The sequence below is a fragment of the Pipistrellus hanaki genome, assembly GCF_964339955.1.
Source record: "Pipistrellus hanaki genome assembly, chromosome: 2".
NCBI lineage: Eukaryota > Metazoa > Chordata > Mammalia > Chiroptera > Vespertilionidae > Pipistrellus > Pipistrellus hanaki.
Window position 1 is genome coordinate 96,171,774 of NC_140504.1, and position 19,611 is coordinate 96,191,384.

The window sequence follows — 19,611 nt, forward strand, 5'->3', positions numbered from 1 at the left end:
AATAACAAAAGTTGATAGTTGCATTTCCACATTATGCCACAAGATGGAAGCATGCAACTGACTAACCTTAATGGTGATGGTGGTGGGGTATTTTCACCATAAATAGAATAATAGAAACCCTTCCATTTCATATTAAGGTTTCAAGTTAGAGTTTTGGTAACTCACTTAAAAAATGTGTTATTTTAAACCCAACTTTTAATGTATTATTATAGCAGTCTAAATATTTCTTTTCTGAAATATTTTAATTTTCTCCATTCTAACTTTCTCCAAATAACTCTTATGATCCAATTAAGAACCTTTCAATACTCTCTGAAGTCCAGGAAGTATCCCAGGCACAACACAAACATTGACCTATCTGTCTTTGTGGCTTAGTTATTTTTCCCCATTTTACAGATGAGAAACATTGAAGAAAAAAGATCCATGTTCCATACAAGGGACTCTACTCACTAGACATTACTCATTCCCTGGGCAGCTGGAGTCTCCAGGAAGTCCTTGGTTGTATATGTGTGAGGGGGTGTATCCTGAGACATACTGGTCTTATTTTCCTTTGTTACCTACCAATTAACAGCTTACATGCTGAATCCCCAACCCCTGAGCAACTGCAGAGCATTACTAATTGGCAGGAGTACACTTATCACTATTAATGCCTTTATCTTACATGTAGTACCAGGACATAGTGAATGTGTATTAAGTCATACAACAAAAACATGCAGAACTCTTTGCTGTGTGATATTAAAAACAATACTGAAATCTGTATAAATGCATATCTTCAAGGTTTTCTTACATCATTTGTACTCCTATCTTGCTTTTCATATTTTTCTTGGTCATAAGCCATTTTCTTCATCAATTTCTATATTGTTTTTAATATTTCTTAAGATTTTTGGTGTTTTGCTTCCTCACTGGTTGACAAGAAACTTGGGAATTGTCCACAGAAATTTTTGACAAGTGCATGGTATTAGCTGTACCAGCTACCACTACAAATTCTTGAACTTTAAATACCGTGCTTGACACATGAAAAGGTTGGGGGCCATGACCATTGCTACATTTATGACAATCTGTCTATTACTCTTCGGACATATTCAAACAGGGCCTTCAGTGTGTCTTGATTTGCATCCCGCTGAAAGATGACGAGAAGGTTCAAAGCCTGTAGTTGTTGCTTCTTGATTGGAACAATCTGGATAGCCTGGAAGGCTTTGAGGTATTCTACATGAGCAGTGGCTGGGGCAGCTCACAGATGAACAGCTTTAGCAGGATGGCTGCATCAGGCTGCTTGACAGTTTCCTAGTTAGAAGTCCCTTCATAAAACTGCTTCTAGGGCTTGGCAAAGATTTTTTATTCTAATGACAGCTCCAGGTCGTCATTGTCATTTTCATTTCCTCCTCCCCCTCCTCCTTCTCCCCCCCCTCCTCCTCCTCCTCTTCTTCTCCTCCCCTTCCTCCTCCTCCTCCTCCTCCTCCTCCTCCTCCTCCTCCTCCTTTTCCTCCTCTTCCTCCCCTTCTTCCTCCTCCTCTTCCTCCTCGTCTTCCTCTTCCTCCTCCTCTTCCAGGTATTCTTAAGAGGCCATCAGTTTCCAAACATCCCTCTTCAATTAGAAAAATCAGTTTTTGTAATATCAAGGATGTTCGAATTCCTAATACATTCCTCTGATCTTGTTCTAACAATACTGTCAGTGGAACACAAAAAAAGGTAAGAATCTTTTGTTTCGATCTTCATAGCTATTTGTTGTTTAATTTCAATACCCAGTACATCATAGAGGGTGGTCAGTTTAATCAAGGCTAAATAGCAAAGTTTCCTCATATCCCGGACAGCGAGATTACCAATCCTGGTGGTACCTGTTTTGTCTTTTGGCAGTCTGAAATTAGGTAATGGGGCATTGTTGCCTTTGCTTTTCTGGTTCCTATCCTGGAGCTCTTTCTGATTGGCAGCTTGCTCTGCAAGTGATACCTCCAGGTTGTTAACTGTTTCAGAGGCAGGTGTCTCCTCAGGCACCAGTGGCATCAGCTTCTTTCACCAACAACTAGGCTAGATGCCTGGTCATCTTTTCCTTGGTATTTGTTTTCATTTATTCTAACTGACCATGATTTTCTGTCACCTGGAGCTTTTTCTTTTGACTCTGCCCTCTAAGCAAATATGTTTCTGACGTCAGGAATGTGGTACTGTTTGTTCTTTTTCCATAAAGTCTGGGAGATAGTCTCTACCTATTTCTGAATAGCTGCTGCATGGTTTGGGTTAATGTTGATAAAAACACCATGCTTTCTTGGGGACCTCCAGCAGACTTTCCAAAGACATTAGACAAACCAACCTCCTTCAGCCACTCTTCTAATTCACTCACATCAGGCTCTTTGACAACCACCACCTCTTGATCTTGTCTGTTCTCACTAGATTTCTTGATATTGTCTATTTCATTCCAATAGTCTTTCTTAGATAGTTCATCCATGGGAACTTGATCAATCAAATGGAGGCTTCTCCTTAGCTTTGGTGATTTCTTGGTTCATACTGGCCATATCTGCTACTGTAACCAGACATCTCGCAGATATGTTATCTTAGAGGCAAAAAAAGGCAAATGGGCTCAGTAAAGAAGATCTAAGTTGATCTTTGTCAGGGAAAATATTGGCCTAGGACATGACTACCCACTATAACCTGTTTGTAGTTAAATATTTAATTTTCAAACCATCTTTTGTGGTTATTTTAGGTCTCAAATGCCAATAATTAAATTTTTCTAGTAGACTTCTCTAGTCAGATATTCTTTAGTAACCCAAAATTTTAAATGTCATTTGAAAAATACTCATTATCTCTTTCTCATCTTTATTTCTCTTTCCCCTTTTTTATTTTAAACTTACCTATGTCTTTATTATACAGTATTTCTAGACAGTCACTTTAAGTAATAGCAGCTTCTTTGATTCTCTTTTATGAAGATATTTCATATTGAATTAGTCTTCAAGTTCCAGGAGTTCCTTCTGAGTTTCTTTCACATGTGTTTTTTTCCATTCTGTTCTATGCTATTTGGGTTTAGGGCTTCATTGTCTCTCACCTAAATGGCTTCCTAGCTGTTTATCTCTTGTTCTCAAAGAGAGCAGGGATCAATTCTTATTTTTCTTTTTAGCTGTACTACCCTTCTTCATACCTGGCACGTAGTAGGCCTATGTTGAATGAAAGTGGATACTGTGTTTGAATCTTTATCTACTATCTTAAAAATACTGGTTGTTGTTCTTTTACTGTTTAATTTTGATATTTTTAAGTCTACCAAGTAACTGGAAGCATTAAAGATCTTGTGTGTTAAAATATTAAAAAAGAGTTAATTACTCTTTTAAATAAGCTTTGTATTTTTTTTTCTGTCAAAAATGAAGTGGCTGCTCATTGGTAGGTCCAAGCAAATTTTATATAGTGTATTATTATAATATAAATGCCAGTTTTTCTGACAATAAAATAATTAGTAGTAGTATTATTGCTATTTTAGTTTAGATTGCAGGAAACTTGATATTATGTAATTTTAGTAGTGTGATTTGTTTGACTAAACCAAGACAATACTATACACACACACACACACACACACACACACCCACACACATATATATATATATATATATATATATATATATATTTATTTATTAAACCTGATACTAATCTGCTTATTATTTAAAAATACTTCTAATTTTCCTTTAGGACCAGTTTGGACAACATATAAAATCAGATGTGCATTTGAATTTTTATGTTTATTATGGTCCTGATCGTATTAGAGACCCGGCTTTGCTTTCAAAACAGGATATTGTTTTGACTACTTACAATATTTTAACTCACGACTATGGAGTAAGTATACTGATATTCAGAGATTTTCAAAAGTTTAAGAAATATGCTTCAGGTTTCTGAAGTGTTCTAAAATTTAAGCTTCATACTCTTTCTTTTTTTTTCTTTCTAAATACTTAAGAATATACAGTAAATAAACAGGAATTTGTGTTTTAATATTATGCAAAAGAAATGGTTATATTAAGGTAGAAATACTTCCATTTAAGACACTTTTAGTTAAATTTTTATATTTGAATTTAAACTAAGTCTACATAACAATTTGTAAATAAATTTTCTTTTAACTATTCTAGAATATTATTTTCTATCACAATGATAAAAATAAGCTTTTTCATAGCTGAAATTTGTGTTTCCCAATTTATGTAGAAGTCTAATTGTTGTTTGCCTATATAATTCCAGTTTTTAAGTAAAATGGTTTTGAAAATAACTTATTTCTTAAGATTTTCAGTCTTTTTAAAATTATTAAATATATTTTTTATTGATTTTAGAGAGGAAGAGAGAGATGGAAACATCAGTGATGAGAGAGAATCATTGATTGGATGCCTCCTGAACAGCTCCTGCATTTAGTATCTGCCCCCTGGTGGTCAGTGCATGTCATAGTGACCAGTTGTTCCACAGTTCAGTTGATTTGCATATTACCTCAGATTTTAATCTGAGGAAGAGTACTTCAGTGTACTGGACCAAGATCAAAGCTGATCAAGCCTGGTTTGATTACCTGGCTTTGAATGCTAGCTCTTCTACTTCCTAGCTGTGGTACTTTGAACAATATACTTCACATCTTGGTGCTTCAATTTTCTTATCTGTAAAAAAAGAGTAATAATACTTCATAAACTTGTGAACGTTCATTAATTTAATGTATGCGATGCTTAAAGCCATACCTATCACATAGTAAGTTGATATTGAGAATACTAATTCATTTTACTTATCAAATTACATAAACTACTATTTTACTTTCCAATGTTTTTAATTCATATGAAACATTTATTTCAGATGAAAGGTGATAGTCCATTACATAGCATAAGGTGGCTAAGAGTGATCCTGGATGAAGGACATGCCATACGAAATCCAAATGCTCAGCAGACTAAAGCTGTACTTTATTTAGAAGCAGACAGAAAATGGGTATTGACAGGTAATGATAGCATTACACTTTTAAAAAACTTAATTCCCAAATATGTATCAGTGACGTAACTTCAAGTGGATATAAAGACTATTCCAATATTAATCCTAGCAATCATTTAATAAAATATTTGACTTGTTTAGTTTATGAGACAACTAGACTTATTCTTGAACTGTGGACATTCATTAGACACTTTAATCCTTTAATTAGAATCTTGATTTCTCTACTTGCCATTTTGGAATCTGTTTTACTAGAGGATGGGGAAGAAAATATGAACTCATCAGATTTTGCTTTCTTGCTAGTGCTATTGATTAAAGTAAGCAATGAATTGGAAGAATTATCATCATTAAATGTCCAAACTACCCAAAGCAATCTGTAGATTTGGCAATCCCTTTTAAAATACCAATGGTTTATTTCACAGATCTAGAACAAATACTCCAAAATTTTATATGGAACCTAAAAAGACACCGAATAACTGCAGCAATCTGGAGAAAGAAGAAGGAAGTTGAGGGATCACAATATTCGATATTAGGTTATACTACAAAGCCATTGTAATCAGAACAGCCTGGTACTAGCACAAGAACAGGCATATAGATCAATGAGACAGAACCGAGAACCAGAAATCTACCCAAGCCATTATGCTCAATTAACATTTCATAAAGGAGGCAAGAGCATACAATGGAATAAAGACAGTCTCTTCAATAAATGATGTTGGGATAATTGGGCAGATAAATGCAAAAAATGAAACTAGGCGACCAACTTAAACCAGGCACAATAATAAGCTCAAAATGGATAAAAGTCTTAAATGTAAGTCATAAAACCATAAAAATCTTAGAAGAAAACCTGGGCAGCAAAACATCAAGATACCTCACAGAGCAGAAATTTCATTGGTATATCTCCTAGGGCAAGAAAAACAAAGGAAAAAAACAAAAACAAATGGGACTCCATTAAACTAAAAAGTTTCTGCACAGCAAAAGAAACCACCATGAAAATGAAATGGGAACCAACTGTATGGGAGAACATATTTGCCAATGATACATTGATAAGGGATTAATATCCAAAATATAGAAAGTACTTACACAATTCAACAAAAAGAAGACTAACAATCCAATTAAAAAAAAAAAAATGGGCAGAGGACCTGAACGGACACTTTTCCAAAAAAGACATACAGTTGGCCAGGAGATATGAAAAATGTTCAAAGTCACTAATCATCAGAGATGCAAATTAAAATGACAATGAGGTATCACCTCACACCTGCCAGAATGGCTACCATCAATAAATCAACAAGTGCAAGTGCTGGTGAGGATGTGGAGATAAAGGAGCTCTAGTACACTGCTGATGGGAATGCAGACTGGTACAGCCACTATGGAAAACAGTGGAGTTTCCTCAAAAAAAGTAAAAATGAAACTGCCATTTGATACAGTGATCCCACTTCTAGGAATATATACTAAGAATCCTGAAATGCCAAACAGAAAGAATGTATGCACCTTGTCTTCATAGCAGTACTAATTAAAATAGCTAAGATCTGCAAACGCCCTAAGTGCCCATCAGCAGATGAGTGGAAAAAAAGCTGTGGTACATTTACACAGTGGAATGCTATGTAGCTGTAAGAAAGAAGGCTCTATTTCCTTTTGAAACAACATGGAGGGACCTGACCATTATCATGTTAAGCAAAATAAACCAGTCAGAGAAAAATAAATATTATATGATCTCACTTATGGAATCTAATGAACAAAATAAACTGATAACTAAAATAGAACCAGAGTCATGGAAACATGGAACAGACTGACAAATCTCAGAGGGAAGGGGTTCTAAGAAAGATTAACCAAAAAATTTATATGTATACTAGAGGCCCAGTGCATGAAATTTGTGCACAGGAGGGGGGAGGGTCCCCTCAGCCCAGCCTGCACCCTCTCCAATCTGTGACCCTTTGGGAGATATCCGACTGCCAGTGTAGGTCCAGTCTCGGAGATCAGGCCTAAACTGGCAGTCAGACATCCCTCTCACAATTCTGGCTCCTAACCGCTCACCTGCCTGCTGGCCTGATTGCCCCCCAACTATTGCCCCTCACCCCCGCCATCATGGTCGCCCCTAACAGCCTCTCTTCCCCCGTCCCCTGCCAGCCTTGTCACCCCTAACTGCCTGTCTCACTGACCTGGTTGCTCCTAAACCCCCTCTACCAGCCTAGTCACCCCTAACTGTCTCTCCCCCCCCAGCCAGGTTGTTCCCAACTACCCCCCTGCCAGCCTGGCCACCCCACACAACTGCTGTTTAGTTGTTTGGTCGCCCCTCACTGTACCCCCTGGTGACCCCACGCAGCCTGTTCAGTCATCCATTCAGTTGTATTGGTTGTGACGGTCGGTTAGGCTTTTATATAGATATGCATAACCCATGGACATAGACAATAGGGTGGTGAAGCCCTGGTGCAGCCTGGGAACTGGGTGGAGGGGAGTAATGGAGGGAAAAAAAGATATGACATCTGTAATACTCTCAATAATAAAGATTGTTTAAAAAGTCAAGGAAATTTTCTGGGTAAGGAGAAAGTTGAGTTTAGTGGGTCTGTAGTCTTTATTTTATTTGTTAATATGGTAAATGAGAGCTAAAAATTAGAGCAAACTATTTAAAAAAATATATTTTATTGATTTTATACAGAGAGGAAAGGAGAGAGATAGTTAGAAACATCTATGAGAGAGAGAGTCATCTATCAGCTGCCTCTTGCACACCCCCTACTGGGGATATGCCCTCAACCAAGGTACATGCCCTTGACTGGAATCGAATCCAGGACCTTTCAGTCCCCAAGCCGACGCTCTATCCATTGAGCCAAACCGGTTTCGGCGCAAACTGTATTTTAAGATTACGTATAAGAAGGGATTATAGTCACAGGTTGATGGTGGGTGCACCTGGTACAGAGTGTCCATTTTCAGCTATTGTCTCTATTCAGCTAGATAGATATACTGATTGGATATTTTGGTTATCGAATTGTTAACTATTTCATGTTATTTTTAGGAACTCCAATTCAGAATTCTTTAAAGGACTTGTGGTCTCTTCTTTCCTTTTTAAAACTAAAACCATTCCTTGATAGAGAGTGGTGGCATAGAATAATTCAGCGACCTGTCACAATGGGAGATGAAGGAGGACTTAGGTAAGTAATTTCATGACAACTGATTAATTACAAAAAACTGTTAGCAGCTTGAACCAATTTTCATTTTCATTACTATTTAAGTTGGCTATTGGCTTTAACCTCCAAAAAGTGTTACTGCTTTATGTTTCAGAACTTAGTGATTCTTGTTTGGGGAGATAAAGATTTAAGTAGTGAGAGGAAAAACTTTACAGGCTCTGAGGGTCCAAAATGCACTCAAATTTCGTAACTTATCTTGTATAGCTTTATACAGTGGTAATTTAATGATGGAATGTTGTACAGTGGCATCAACAAGAGTTTTATAAGAGAAAGTTGTTATTGGTGGAGATAGGTAAAAGTCAAGAACATAAATAAAATTCAGCTTGGAAATAGCCATTTTTGCAAGGTACTGGGCTAATGTATTTTAACTCTTTTTGCCTAGAATATTGGTTTTCAAACTGAGGGTTTGGATTCTCTAGCTGTTTATGAAATTACTTAAAAAAAAAAAAAGGGCAGCCATCATTATAAAAGAAAATGAATAGAGTAGAAGATTAAAGAAAAAAGCAGAGTGCATCACATGATATTTTGTGGAATGTTTGTTTCTGTTGTTTGTTTATATGTTTGCTGAGTGTTTCTTACTCTGGGTTTTAGTGAAAAAAGTTAAAAACCTACTAACCTAGCTTGTAATACCATCTCTTTGATTCCTTCAAATCAGGTATTTAAATTTTAATTTAAGAAATGGTATTTATATTTCAGTGTTAGGAAAAACCTTTTTAAAAATAAATTGACATGCCTCCTTTTATTCTGATACTGAAAAGGGGGAGTTTCAAATTATAGAACCTATAAGGCATTTGTCCCTCTTCTGGGTTGTTATATTGTGTGTGTGTTTTTTTTTTTTCATTACTTTATAAAATTTATTTATGTACCTTGATTTTTGTGTTACTAAAATACTTTTTGAAGATGTATATTTTTATGATATTTAGTATAATTCCCTTTACTTAATAGATGTTTATTAACAATGTGAATATTGAATATGGGTGATATAGCTAAAGAATTGAGAAGTAAAAAGGTTAGAAACTAGAACAAAAATGGGAGGAGAGCAGAAATTTTAAACTGTGTGAATTAGGACAAATTTCAATGTATTTGTTGCTGAATTTTCTGTTTGTAGAATATATCTATGATAATCGGATAAAAGTGCAAGTAAGAGACTAAAAAAAATCCTTTGCTAAGATTATAAAATGGTAATAGCTTAAAATAATCTTTTTTGGTCTTATTGCATCAACTTATATAGAAATAACAAATTATGTAATTATTTGTTTTATTTTCTAGGCGTTTACAGTCCCTAATTAAAAATATTACACTTAGAAGAACAAAGACAAGCAAAATTAAAGGAAAACCTGTTTTGGAGTTACCAGAACGTAAAGTGTTTATTCAGCATATTACACTTTCAGATGAAGAGAGAAAGATTTATCAGTCTGTGAAAAATGAAGGCAGAGATACTATTGGAAGGTATGGAGAAAACCATTTTGGAAAATAAATTTTTTTTTCTTCCAATTTAACTGACTAGCATTCTTAAGATATGTCAGCAATAAACTCTGAAATATACTGAAAGATAAACTGCTTTCTTTAACTGTATTTTAACTACTTTTTACAAATTAATAGTTGAAGTGAGTGAATATTATAATTCAACAGGTTATTTCTTTTTCATTGTTTATTTATTGATTTTAGAGAGAGAGAGAGAAATATTAATGTGTTGTTCCAATTTTTTTTGCATTCATTGGTTGATTTTTGTGGAGCAGGAGGACGCTCTAACCAAATGACCTACCAGGTCAAGGCTTTTTTTGTTTAAATTAATTTTTTAATTGATTGAAGAATTTCTTAAGTTAGGAAAAAATTCAAAGTTTACTTGAAAAAGCAAGTTTTGATTGCTTCCTTCTACTTCTGACTGTCTCATGGGAGTAGATAAAACATTGAGAGAAGTATGTATATAAGGAAAGTAAACCTATTAAGGACCAAAACTTGGGGGATGCTGAAGCCGGTTTGGCTCAGTGGTAGAGCCTTGGTCTGCGGACTGAAAGGTCATAGGTTCGATTCCGGTCAAGGGCATGTACGTAGGTTGCGGGCACATCCCCGGTAGGGGGTGTGCAAGAGGCTGCTGGTCGATGTTTCTCTCTCATGGACGTTTCTAGCTCCCTATCTCTCTCCCTTCCTCTCTGTAAAAAATCAATAAAATATATTAAAACAAAACAAAACAAAACAAAAAAACTTGGGGGATTGTCCACATTCAAGAAATTAATTAATTGAAAAAATAAGAGATATTTTAGCAAGTGGAGAAGTGTGAAGAAAGAAAACTGTTTCAACGTTTTACAAAAGAGGAGAATTAAGAGAGAATGGTCAGTAGTGTCACAGTACAGACATTTGGAAAAGGCTATTTAATATGGTGATTCAGAAATTACTGGTGTAAAATCTCAGAGTAGTTTCACTAGAATAATGAATTAAGTAGTTAAACTGTAGGACTAAGGACACTGCAAAGAAGTAGCAGCTGTAGGGGTAGACAATTTTTTACAAAGTGTGTAAAAGTGAGACTGGTAGATAGGATTAGTATTTGTTTTATGGATCAATTATTTTGATAGTTTTGTTTGGTAACTGTCTTGAGAGGAAATGAACATAGAAAAGATTACAGGTACAGAAGAGAATAAAGCAAATTAATAGAGAAAAATGAAGCCTGGGGTGGTAAATACTAAATAGAATATTTAAGAGCCCTAACTACCTTGACTCAGTGGATAGAGCATCAGCCTGCAGACTGAAGGGTGCCAGGTTCAATTCTGGTCAAGGACATGTACCTTGGTTGTGGGCACATCTCCAGTAAGGGTGTGTGCAGGAGGCAGCTGATTGATGTTTCTCTCTCATCGATGTTTCTGACTCTTTTCCTTTCTGTAAAAAAAATCAATAAAACATATTAGAAAAAAAAGAATATTAAGAGAGTAATCATTGAGCTGTGAAAACAAGATATTTATGAGATAAGGCCATCATAAAAAAAAGTAAGGTTTTTAGAGTGATAGAAAGGCTTCATGTGGTATTTTCTTTCTTTTTTTTTATAATTGATTTTTTACAGAGAGGAAGAGGAGAGAGGGATAGAGAGCTAGAAACATCGATGAGAGAGAATCATCAATCAGCTGCCTCTTGCACACCCCTCACTGGGGATGTGCCCGCAACCAAGGTACGTGCCCTTGACCGGAATCGAACCTGGCACCTTTCAGTCTGCAGGCCGACGTTCTATCCATTGAGCCAAACCGGCTAAGGCTCATGTGGTATTTTCTAATAACATGTGGAAATCTGAGACTAGGAGTTCGCCAAGTAGATTAAGGGGTTGGGGATTGGAGAATCTGAGAAATTCTAGTCCAAGCAAGAGCATGGTTGATTTAAGTGCCTGTAGGAACCAGAATGAGTAGGAGACAAGTGAAGGCAAAACAGGGCTCAGAAAACAGGGGAATCTTCAAAACATAAAGAGTTTAGGTGAGTAATAAGGTGGGTTTAATAGGAATTAGAGATATTAAGAAAGATTGTTCTAAGCAGGAGGTTTCAAAGCAGATTTCAAAGTAAAGAGGCACAGCGGTTAAAGTGTATTGTATCACACAGCTAGTGAATGACAAGAGTGGTATTTAAGCTCAGGAATTTTGGGTCTAGAGCTTATAAGTTTAATCTTTATAATATACTGCCTTACATTCTTGAGTACTTATAAGTATTTGTTCCCATAATATTACTGTTACTTGTAACAGCAGATATTTTATATCACTTACCTACCATAGTCAGTATTCTAAGTACTCTGCATTTATTAACTTTTTATGACAACAGTCCTCTAAGGCAGCGTTTTTCAACCGCTGTTCCTGGTGTGCCGTAGGTGCAGACAAGACAAGAATTTTATAATTTTTCACTATTTTGTTTACTTAATATTTCATAATAAAGTAATTATAAAATACTTTCTTTGTGTTTATTTGATTCCTATTCAAGAGAATTACTTTATATATAGTCAGTATAGGCACAGAGTTAAATTTTTTAACATTTTCTAATGGTGGTGTGCCTCGTGATTTTTTTCATGAAACAAGTGTGCCTTTGTCCAAAAAAGGTTGAAAAACACTGCTCTAAGGTATGTATTATTATTATTATTATGCCACTATTACAGCCAAGGAAGCTCAAGACAGGTTAAGAAACCTGCTCAAGGTTTTGCCCTGGCCAGGTGACAAATGATTGGAGAATCTAAAAAAAAAATAATAATAATTAAAATAAATAAATAAATAAATAAACTAAGATAAAAATAAAAAGGAACCAAAACATGCTCAAAGTTCATAGTTAAATTGGCAGAGTAAGGTTTTGAATTCAAGACAAGCTTAGCTTTGAGTCTGTGATCTAATCATTAGGCTAACTTTCTTTTCCTTATTTTAATTTTAAAAGTATATTTTTTATTGATTTCAGAGAGGAAGGGAGAGGGAGAGAGAGTTAGAAACATCAATGATGAGAATCATCGATCAGCTGCCTCCTTCACACCCCACACTGGAACTCTCTTGCTCTTTGCTGTTTGTGACTTAATAGATGAATGTTTTGAATTTTTTCTGAATTATTTATTTGCTAGAGATTCATATGAATGAGGACAGGGTCAAAGCTGAGACCAGACTAGAAGGAAATGTCTCTATTTAGTTATGATTCAGGATTACATGTGAGTTCTTCTAGGTTTTATTTGTGCTTATATAACAGATCAGAAGCTTTAAGGTTTCTAATAGTGGGAATGCTGTGTTCATAGTCTTTTCTGTGTGTTTCCTTATTCAACTTACCTTCAATCCTTGGTGTAAAACTTGTCCAGGGAAATTCAAGCCACTAGTTATGTACCTGGTTTTTGTTTTTGCACATTAGAGAAGTTTATTTCACCCCAGGGCATGTGGTCTATTTTGAATTGTGCTTGGAAGGTCTGTTGAAAGCTGCAGTCATGTCTTTCCGCATCTTCTATCTGACTTACACTGCAGTTGGCAGCTATTTCTCCTATATTTTGTGTGTTTGTTGTTGTTGTTGTTGTTCTAAACTTTTACTGGTTTCATTAAAAATAGAGTTTGCTTTCTGTTTTTATTCTTGTTTTGATGTAATTTCTGGAGAATGGAACAATGCAATTTTTATTCCACTGTTTTAGAATAGGAAACATTGTCATATTTAACATTTTTACCTGTAGGTATTTTAATGAAGGGACTGTCCTTGCTCACTATGCAGATGTCCTGGGTCTTCTGCTCAGATTGCGGCAGATCTGTTGTCATGCTCACCTTCTTACCAATACCGTGTCTTCTAGTGTTCCCTCAGGTAAGTAAATAGGGCTTTTTTACACCATTTTATTTGTGAGAGATTTTTAAATCAGAAGGAGAAATTTTTCATATACCTAAATTTAGTTTGTCATAGACATTGTTTTTTTGTTTTTTTTAAATCAGTCTTTATTCTTTATATTATTACAAAGGTTCCTCATTTCTTCCCCCCTCCACCAGGTTCCCACCCCCCCCTCCGCGCCTTCCCCACCCCCCATTGTCCTCATCCATAGGTGCACAGTTTATGTTCAGTCTCTTCCTGCATCTACCACTCCCCCTTTCGCCGAGAACTGTCAGTCCACTCCCCTCCCGTATCGCTGACTCTACTACAATCAACAGCTAATATTGTTCATCAGGTTTTTCAATCTCCTTTTTTTTTTGTTTTTTTTTTGTTGTTGTTTTTAATTAATAAACTTTTACACTTCTAAGAATAAATTTTAAAATCTAATAATTTTAAACTTTGTTTTTTCTGCCCTGGGAATTGAGAAGCAAACTTGTTTACATGTAAACTTGCCCTTAGGCTATCAAAAGGTGTAGCCATTCAAATGTAAATGAACACATTGTTTAAAGATGGCTGCTGGTTGGAATTGGATTACCTGTTCTGGGTGGGAAGGGCTTGTCCTCCCCTTTCTCCATTAAAATTAAGGTGTTAGCTTTAAAACCTCTTTTTGGCAAGAGACCTTAAACTTTCAGAACTTAAAATTTTTCAGATAGTAAATCAGTTACTTAGCATTTTCTCAAATCAATAATACCTCCACATGCCCAAGGATACACTTCACACACAAGACATTTCCAAATAGATCAACCAACCTCATCCAGACCCCACACAAGGCACTCACAGATCAACACCCCAGCGCTATACTAACTCAACACATCCAGATCTAAGCCTTCCTCACCCGATTCAGCAGACCCTCAAGTTCCCCCAAAAGTTTCCAGCCATGTCTGAGAGGCAGCCCTGGGGCGTGGGCAGGCGAGGAGTGAGCTGTTTCGGGCCTGGCTGCTCCAGGCCTGGCCTCTGTTGCTCTGGTCCGCTCCACAACCAGCTGCTCCGGGTCTGGCCACTGCCGCTTCCGGCCTGGCTCCTGCTGCTCCTGGCCTGGCTGTTCCCGACCCGGTTGCTCTGGGCCCAGCTGCTCCGGGCCCGGCCGCTCTGGGCCTGGACACTCCCGACCTGGTTGATTCGGGCTTGGTTGCTAATGCTCTGGGCCTGGCTGCTCCCGACCTGGCTGCTTCGGGCTTGGTTGCTGCTGCTCTGAACCTGGCTGCTCCTGACTTGGCTGCTCTGGGCCTGGCTGCTTCGGGCCTGGCCGCTCCCGGCCTGGCTGCTGCTGCTCCGAGCCTGGCTGCTCCCGACCCGGCTGCTCTGGTATCGGCTGCTCCGAGCCTGGCCGCTCCTGACCTGGCTGCACCAGGCTTGGTTGCTGCTGCTCTGGGCCTGGCTGCTCCTGAGCTGGCTGCTCTGTGCCCGGCTGCTCTGGGCCCGGCTGCTCTGGGCCCGGCCGTTCCCGGCCTGGCCGCTCCTGGCCTGGGTGCTCCGAGCTTTGTTGCTGCTGCTCTGGGCCTGGCTGCTCCCGACCCGGCTGCTCCTGGCCTGGGTGCTCCTGGCCTGGCCACCCTGGGCTTGGCCGCCTCCACCCCAGGCCTGGCTGCCACTGCCCCAGGTCTGGCTGCTCCAGGCCTGGCTGCTGCTGCTCTGGGGCCTGGTTGCTGCTGCTCCGGGCCCAGCTGCCACTGCCTTGTGCCTGGCCACTCCTGGCCTGGCCGCCGCCGTTCCAACATTCTGCCCTTTTTTTTTTTAAACGCATTTATGTTGCAATGTTGGCTGCTGAGTTGAGTTCTGTCTTAGTCTTTGATTTTTCAAGATCTTCTTTGTTTTCTTTCTTAAGTAATTTTACTATCCTTTGCTATAACTTGATTTCTTCACATTGAAAACTTCTTAGGTTTCTTCCTCCTTGTCCTGGAAGCTCAGCAGGTTGGCCTGTGGCACCCCTTTGTTCTTCGTGGCCTCCTGCGCGGCTTCAGCCTGTTGCTGGGGTCGGCGCCGCCCAGGAAGCAGCCCCCGGCCTCGGCTCCATGGCCTGTGATCAGCATTCGAGGGCCCAGTGGCACCCTCCCCTCTCCCCCCCTCTGGGGGCCCCGTTGCCCAGCTCCTTGCCGGCGCCCGGCTGGCCGGTGTCAGGCAGCGGCTCCTGCTCCTCATCGCGTTCCTCCCAGTCTGGAGCTTTTTTCTCCTTCCCACTAGGGGAGTCTAACATCAGAGTCAACAGACTGTCCTCTGCGCGCAATGTGCGTGACTCCAGGGGCTCTGCCCCTCACCACTCCCCTGGGACTCCGCCTCACAGCCCCGTCTCCCTCTGTTGAGCCTGGGTCCCCAGGGTCTGGCCTAGAACTGGGGTTCAGAACAGTCGGAACTGGGGCCCAGCACGTCCGGAGCTCTTGTTTCCTTCCCGCCAGGGCAATCCAGCATCAGAGTCAACATTCCATCCTCTGCGCACAATGTGCGCGACTCCGGGGGCTCCGCTTTTCAACGCTCCCCTGGGATTCTGCCTCACAACCCTGTATCCCCATGCCTGAGCCTGGGTCCCCAGGGTCTGGCCTAGAACTGGGGCTCAGCGCTGCCTGTTCTGGGGTTTAGCCCAGTCTAGGCTTTTATTTCCTTCTTGCTAGGGAACGCCAGCCAGGCACCCAGCCGCCCCCTCCTCTCTGGCTCCGTCCTCTCCGTGCGTGCCGCGTGTCTCCATACCTTAGGCTTTTTCAGCTCCTCTGATTTTCCTTCTGGTTTTCTCTTTCCTTCTTGTTGTAGAATTTTCAGTCAGTCGACTACTGTAGCTCTGGGCAATGTCCATTTTATATTTTAGTTGTTTTCCATTGAAATTGTTGTGTGCGGCTGTGGTTAGGTGTTTACCTGTGCAGCCATCTTGGATCCTCCCTTCTGTGACTGTCCACCGACATTGTTTTTAATATAGAACTCAACTGGAAATATATCCCAAAATCTTATACTAATGAAATGGGATAGTAATTAGTTCTTCCAAGAATTCCACATTGATATTCTTGGACCTAGCTTTTATTCTGTGGTAGTATGTGCAGATTGTGTTAGAACTATGCTTCTGTGCAAGGTGTATTATGTGAGTTGGCTGCTATTTTAGATTCTGAATTTTGCTTAAAACTTCACATTTAAACTATGCTTTTTTCCTTTAATAGAAAAAGACTAAAACTACCCAAAGCAAAACTTTCTCCTATATAAGGAAAATTAACTTATCTAGTCATATTACAGATTTGCTCTGAAATTAATTTTTCAGCCTTTTCTCTAGGAAATGATACACCTGAAGAACTACAAAAGAAGTTAATAAGAAAGATGAAGTTAATTCTGAGCTCAGGTTCCGATGAAGAATGTGCAATCTGCTTGGATTCATTAACAGTTCCTGTCATAACACATTGTGCACACGTCTTCTGTAAACCCTGTATTTGCCAAGTCATCCATAATGAGCAGGTTTGTTTCATGCTTCATACAGAGACAGTGTTTAATGGAGTGACACATTAGTTTTGAGTGTAATGGAAGCTCAAGTCCATTAGACTATAAGAGTTTTGCACTTGAATTTACTAATGTACTTTTCATGGTTAATTATATCATTGCTTTAATAGGTGATATATTTCTTATAATTAAAACCTTTCAACCTAAAAAGACATTATATGTTTGGTGGCATAACTGTTTACATCATTGTTGTGCAATAAATAAATAATGTGAGTTGCAAAGGTATTTTTCATTTTTTTAGTAGAAACAGATGAAGTTAACTCTTAGAATATATTTTTATTTATTATATCTAAAATATAAAAATTATTGCAATACTTTATATATTTTTTACTTAAAACTTTATTAATAAAATTTAAGTGCAAGTTCTAGTAATATTGTATGCACGTATAGCACATCTAAATTTGACTTTGTCACATTTCAAAGTCTCAGCTGCTACATTTAGCTATTGCCTATGGCATTATGTGCAGTAGAATTTTTTGAAGTGAAATAATCCTTTAAGCAGTCCTTCAACTGAGATAGAATTTTGAAAAACAACTTTGATGTGTAACATACATATAGAAAAATATGTACAAGTCATGATTGTACAACTCAGTAAACTATGAGTGAACACATCCATGTAAATGCTACCGAGGTCTCTTTATTTTCCTCCCAATCCTTTACTCCTCCCTCCTCCTTACAGGTGATCCAGCTGTGCTGACTCTCACATTGCTTTAGTTTCAGAATCTTCTTTTATTATAATGATATTTGGTATGTAGTTATTTAAGAGATAATCTTATTTTATTATCGTGTCTTGGGACAAATAGACACAACAGATACTACTTTGAATGAACCATTAGGATTTAACAGATCGGCTCTCCAAGCCATTAAGGAGGAAAAATTTTTTCCTTCTAAATAGTTCAAACTGGTGTTCTATATTGTAGTTAGGTTGAAGAAACTGTTACTTATGTGTTTGTTTTTTTTTAGTTTTTTTTACTTGTCTGCAGCTAGTATATCATTTATTGTTTCAAGTTCTTAATGTTAGTCAAGATCACATATTTTTACTTTTATTCTCTTCTTTTCTAATCCCACTGACTACATTAGAATATTACTATCGGCCTGGAGTCCAGTATGTATGGATTTGTGTCATGGGTGAATCTGATAAAAGGTTTAATAAAATGCTAGCTAAATTTGTATTTCTGCACCTCTGATAAGTGTCACTCATATTTTGTTCTTTCTTTTGTAGCCACATGCTAAATGTCCTTTATGCAAAAATGATATACATGGAGACAATTTATTAGAGTGTCCTCCAGAAGAACTGGCATGTGATACTGAGAAAAAATCTAACATGGAATGGACATCCAGCTCGAAGGTAAAATATTTTTGATTATTTGTTTATGTTAACGTAAAGAAAAACCATATATAAAACTAATAATTATCCTTTTAATTCTGTCATTTGAATATTAAGCTTTTTGGTGACTACTGGCTTTTTTATTTCTAGTGGTGATTTTCAGAGGAAAGAGTAAGGTTTCAGTTTATGAAGTATTCTTTCAGTCTTTTTTTTTTTTTTTTTTTTAATTCTTTCAGTCTTAATTTTTAAAATTGGTGGTCTTCTACTTTTTTCATTTTAGGGGAAATAACACTTTCTCTTCATAATAAAAAAAATTTGGATATGTTTTGCCAATTCAAAATGGAACCTAATGGGTGTCCAAATTTTTTTCAGATCAATGCCCTAATGCACGCATTGATTGACTTAAGAAAGAAGAACCCCAACATAAAGAGTTTAGTTGTTTCTCAGTTTACAACGTTTCTGTCTTTAATAGAAACACCACTCAGGTAAGTTTAACAGTGTTCCTCGATTTCAGTGAAGGATTTTTATATATGTTTTGATTCAGATAACAAAAAATACTTATGTTTTATCAGTTTTTTTATTCATCTATCTAAAATAAATTTCAGAATCACAATAAAGAATATTTCCTGAGTGCATGGGATTTTATAGATTAAGTCTGAATTTATTGGAAAAAAATTGACTGCAGAGCCTTACATTGTAGTAGATGGTTAGTAAATATTTGTCAAAATAAATAAAGAGAATTAGTTGAATAAATACATTGTAATTACTTTGCATGTTTTTATAGTATAGGAAGTGTTATTTCTCTCTTTTGTCCCCTCCTTTAGAACCTCTGGATTTGTGTTTACTCGTTTGGATGGTTCAATGGCCCAAAAGAAAAGAGTTGAATCAATTCAGTGTTTTCAAAACACTGAGGCAGGATCTCCAACTGTAATGCTCCTATCCTTAAAAGCAGGTGGAGTTGGTTTGAATCTTTCTGCAGCTTCTCGAGTGTTTTTAATGGACCCAGTAAGTAATTTTGTAAACTTTTGTTGTTATTACTTATATTAAAAAAAGAACAAAAACTATTTGGTAAATACATATCCTATATAATATCCTATATAATAAAAATGTAATATGCAAATGGTCGTTACGATGTAAAGTGTAATGACCGACTATTTAAGGAGCCGATCACAGGTCAGCAGGAGGGTGGGGCAGCAAGCTACAAGCAGGAGGCGGAGAGCTACAGGAGGTGGCAGGACAGCAAACTGAGGGGGAGGTGGGGAGAGCTACAGCAGGGTGGGACTGCAAGCTACTGACAAACTACTGGCGCACAGATTCGTGTGCAAGGCTACTGGTGTAGTTTATAATTGATTGTGAAAATTCCTTAGGCAAACT

The 19,611-nt window shown here is 37.7% G+C and overlaps 1 protein-coding gene and 1 pseudogene across 4 annotated transcripts in view; one reads left to right on the plus strand and one right to left on the minus strand.

Moving 5' to 3' along the window:
- HLTF (helicase like transcription factor) overlaps positions 1-19,611 on the plus strand; it is a 116,322-nt gene that overhangs the window by 62,010 nt on the left and 34,701 nt on the right. For 2 of the 3 annotated variants that reach the window (XM_084875933.1, XM_084875934.1), the window contains exons 14-22: positions 3,664-3,807; positions 4,792-4,930; positions 7,925-8,060; positions 9,366-9,545; positions 13,255-13,379; positions 16,678-16,868; positions 18,133-18,258; positions 18,610-18,722; positions 19,062-19,242. In XM_084875933.1, the coding sequence (XP_084732059.1) occupies positions 3,664-3,807; positions 4,792-4,930; positions 7,925-8,060; positions 9,366-9,545; positions 13,255-13,379; positions 16,678-16,868; positions 18,133-18,258; positions 18,610-18,722; positions 19,062-19,242 (1,335 nt within the window). The remainder of the gene's footprint in view (positions 1-3,663; positions 3,808-4,791; positions 4,931-7,924; positions 8,061-9,365; positions 9,546-13,254; positions 13,380-16,677; positions 16,869-18,132; positions 18,259-18,609; positions 18,723-19,061; positions 19,243-19,611) is intronic. The other variant, XM_084875932.1, reaches the window with a different exon arrangement.
- On the minus strand, positions 770-3,526 carry LOC311617410 (rho GTPase-activating protein 18-like; annotated as a pseudogene). The gene is made up of 2 exons: positions 1,541-3,526; positions 770-1,347 (listed from the first exon to the last, which is right to left on the minus strand). The product of its transcript is annotated as a rho GTPase-activating protein 18-like (transcript).